The sequence below is a fragment of the Corvus brachyrhynchos genome, unplaced genomic scaffold, assembly GCF_000691975.1.
Source record: "Corvus brachyrhynchos isolate BGI_N302 unplaced genomic scaffold, ASM69197v1 scaffold43, whole genome shotgun sequence".
NCBI lineage: Eukaryota > Metazoa > Chordata > Aves > Passeriformes > Corvidae > Corvus > Corvus brachyrhynchos.
Genome location: NW_008237353.1, coordinates 163,004 through 167,048, shown reverse-complemented (window position 1 = coordinate 167,048; position 4,045 = coordinate 163,004). Strand labels below are relative to the sequence as shown.

At 41.6% G+C, this 4,045-nt stretch overlaps 1 protein-coding gene across 1 annotated transcript in view; it reads left to right on the top strand.

Annotated features, from left to right (window-relative positions):
• Positions 1–3,611, top strand: part of GCM2 (glial cells missing homolog 2) — a 5,393-nt gene extending 1,782 nt beyond the window's left edge. The window contains exons 3-6 of the mRNA XM_008630921.2: positions 23–41; positions 431–543; positions 1,988–2,113; positions 2,354–3,611. Coding sequence (XP_008629143.1) covers positions 23–41; positions 431–543; positions 1,988–2,113; positions 2,354–3,235 — 1,140 coding nt within the window. The 3' untranslated portion in view covers positions 3,236–3,611. The remainder of the gene's footprint in view (positions 1–22; positions 42–430; positions 544–1,987; positions 2,114–2,353) is intronic.
• The last annotated feature ends 434 nt before the right edge of the window (positions 3,612–4,045 follow it).

The window sequence follows — 4,045 nt, the reverse complement described above, 5'->3', positions numbered from 1 at the left end:
CCCCCCGCCCATAGGCGAAAAGGCGCGGCAGAAGCAACAAAGTGACAGGCACCCAGAGAGAGCTGCCATGCCCACGGGACCCCATTTCTTTCATCTGGGCTTGATTTTTAAACCGGAGTCACTCTTACTTGCGCGCAGACTAAGGCATAATTGCAATGACTGATTAATTCCAAATTTCATCAATGTCTGTTTGCAAATTCTTAAGGGGATCCGAATTAATATCCTTTAAATTATTAGCATTTGTATCTCGTGGGCAGTTCTAGTTCATACCGTTCAGTTATGCTTGCTAGTCTATGACGCATTTCCTTGGACAATACATTTTAATCTGAATTTTAGAGAAGTCTGACCATGTTGCTCTTGAGCTCTGTTTACTCTCAGGCAGCACCCTTGTCCTTAACCAGTCTCTTCAGTAGTTTCTGTCTGTTCACAGAGAAAGCCTGCCCCAACTGTAACTCTGCCCTCGAGCTGATTCCTTGCCGAGGACACAGCGGCTATCCGGTCACGAACTTCTGGAGGCTTGATGGCAAAGCAATATTTTTCCAGGTAAAAAGCAGCCGTATTTATTTGTGCACACTATATAAATTGTATTTGTATATAAAATAATACCCGTAAAGAGAGAGATTTCTTCTTCCTCCCCCCTTTTCTTTTTCTGCGTAACACAGAGCATGATGAGCAGGGTGGAGGTCTGGTCCGTGACTGAATTTCTCTTTAGTAGGAATATGACAAGAACAAATAAAACAAAAATACTTGGCTGCCTCTTTAAAAGCTGTACTTGGGTTGACAGTATTCAGTTTTAACTACAATATCATTGATGGCTAAAATTCTCCTGTTTACAGAACAAAAATATGAACAAAAAGGTTGTCTTGCACCCTGGTCCCTATGACAACTGAATCTCTCCAATATTTATTCCCAAATATTTATTTTCTACTAAAATAAATGGGAAAAAAAGCCTTACTTAATTTACGTAAGCTGAAACATGAAAATTCTACTTAATATGAAACTAGCCTTTGAATTTGGAAGGAATTAAAATCTTGCCAGAAAAAAAGAAGAATCTTAGCTAAAATTTGAAATTTAATGTTGATTTTTTTTTTTTTTTTGCAGTATTAGAACAAAAAGTAAACAAAAAGTTTCTGTTCTATGAGATTACATTCTATCCTGGATAAATTTTTTCCCTGACTCACACAGCAATGAATTCTGTTCTCCAGTCAGTAAATGGAAGAAAACTGGCCATATTCCCAGATTCCCACCTATGTTATTCAAATGTTCTCTTATAGACATGCAAAACTCGAAGACTTTTCCTATCAAAAAAGTTGATAAATCCTTGCTCAGAAGTTAATTTCTGCTTGAGAAAGGACAGTGTTTTAAAAGCAATTTTTAGCTTCCTACTTTATATTTGGGACTAAATGCAGATTTGTTCAGACAAATGAGTAAGGACATGTAGCATACATGGCTTCATCATTTGATTACATAGATTTGTATACCTATAGATGTTTCAATAGCAGAGCATCTTTGGATGGTTTTCCAGGGTCTAATTTTCAGTCCTATTCAAGAAGGTGTATTGCTTTAAGAGAATATTTGTCATCTTGTGGCATGAAACCTCTTTAATGCCTATTTATACTATTTATATATGTACTTACAAAGCAAAACTGAGATACTGGACTGCAGAAAACCAACCAAACTAAATTTACATATATTGTTTTCTCCTTAGTTCAAATTATCTACTCCTGAATGTCACAAACTTAGGTAACACTTTTGATCCTTCATCAGCTCTGCAGTCCTCACTGACTTCTCCCTCACTTTTTCCTTCTATCTACATCCAAATCATGATTTATTCTATTTACTTATTTTTACAATGAATTGGTCCTTCCTTTCTTCTTTTGCCAAACCACAGACCATGCTGTGACTACCTCTTGTGCTACTTGGAGCATTTTCTCTTATATTACCCCCTTCCAGGTTCACATATAATTCTTTGTTAATCCTAATTTAGGCTAAAGGAGTCCATGACCATCCCAGGCCAGAGAGTAAACTGGAGGCAGAGGCAAGAAGAAGTGCCATTAAGAAGCAAATGTCCTCTTATCACCACTCCCAGAAAAAGCGACCTCTAAACTCAGAGGTAAGTCAAAGTCATTAGTCAAATAAAAAGGTGACATAAATGAACTTGGTTTTGTTTGGGGTTTTTTTGTCAATTAAAAAGGTGTGATAAGCACATACTGGGAATCTCAGGGCAAAACAAAGATTTACACCATGCTACACCTGTTAATTTGGGGCTGAAAGGAGCAATAGCACAAGTATTGAGACACGTGTGTGGGCAGTATTGATTCCTGAATCTTAAAGATCTACTTCTCCTTGCCAGGCAGGAAGGTATCATGACAGCAGTGGTTACACCAATAACCTACAGAATTTTCACTGCATGGATGGCCCAGAAAGAGTTGGTATCTTCACAGACACCAATTTTTCGATTCCAGCCCAGTCTTACCCTTCACTGCAGAACACAGACCTCTACAAGGCACCTTATGACTCAGCCAGCTTCCAAGAGGACCAGCTATCTCCATACCCTAAATGCCCAAATCCAAGGATCTACATGCCCAGGCCATGCAGTTACGAGTTTGGAGTTCCTACCTTTATAAGCTCGAGTCCTTACCCAACATTTTACAAAGAGCTGGCCAGTCCTGCCATTGATGCAGACCCCCTCAGTCTGAACGGGTCTCACTACAGTGCTGTGACTACCCATGATAAGAGCTTTGATAACGCTGGCAGACATTATGGACTGAAACCAGTGTGGGGAAAAACCAGCAGCGGAGACCGGAGTGACTACGGGCAGATGCCAACAAGTGCTCCCCACGCTTACTGCAGTGGGGACTATCCCTGCAGGTACAGCCCCAGCCCTGCTCCCATGGCCCCGCCGCTGCAGACGGTCATCACCACCACCACCAAGGTGTCCTACCAGGCCTACAAGCCACCCGCGCTGAAATACAGCGACAACCTCTGTGATATGAAAAACCTTCAGAGCTATACTCACATGGCAGAAAATGTCTCGGGTGCCATCTATTCAGGGATGAAGATTCAGGAAGACTTTGGGATGATAAAGTCAGCGTTGCTCTACCAGCATGACTCCATCCCCACAAAATCCAAACCAACCGAGAGCGTGGAGGGCTATCGGTATGGGCTCCCTCTGGGGAACAGCTTTGGGGAGCATGAAGGCCAGGCCCTAAGGTTTGAGAATGCTGAATACTGACTAAACAGTGCCTAAATGGCAAATACACGAAGATGACCACGTGGATGCTAAGCCAGGTGGTTTGGGATTTGAGGAGAGGTAAGGAAGCAGTACATCAAGACAGCTTTTTTCTAAAAGCACCTTTCTGGTGCTGTGTGCTGAGTGAATTATATTTTGTACCTAATTTCAAAGAAGCCCCACACAATCTCTAAAATGGCACAAGCAGCTGAGCCCAAAACACACCTGAGAGAAGACAATATGGAGGCACAGCTCCTCTGGAAGTCAACAGCCTCCTCTGACAGCAAGTGCAACCCACTTATAGCTACAACTCCTGCCAGATGCCTCAAGCTTTGAGAGAACACTCCATCTGTAAGAAAGAAAAGGTTAATCAGGCAATGGAAAAAAAGATGAAGGAAGGTAGCTGTAAATTATAGTCAACTGAAGGAAATGGCAGGGAAAGAAAGAAATAAAAGAAATGTGAAAGCAAGACAATTTGCAGAATAATTCACCTGAATGGTCCATTCACCTGCCATGATCCTTTTGACGAATGGAAAGATCAGCTAAGTTTCTCTGAAATGAGAAATGAAAAACCTGAAACCTAAGAAATGAAACATGCTAAATGCAGGTTGCTTTTTGATCCCCTGTATCAAGAGTAGAGACTACCCAGACTTTCTATGTAAGAAGGACAGCCCAGCACAGCCACACCAGGAACTGATGCCCTGTAACACTCAGTCGGGAGGCAGGAAGGCTCAGGTTACCCCCACTAAGCCTGCTCAGCATCACATGGATACCAGGGTTAATATACATGGTCATGAAAACCATTTGCAGAGA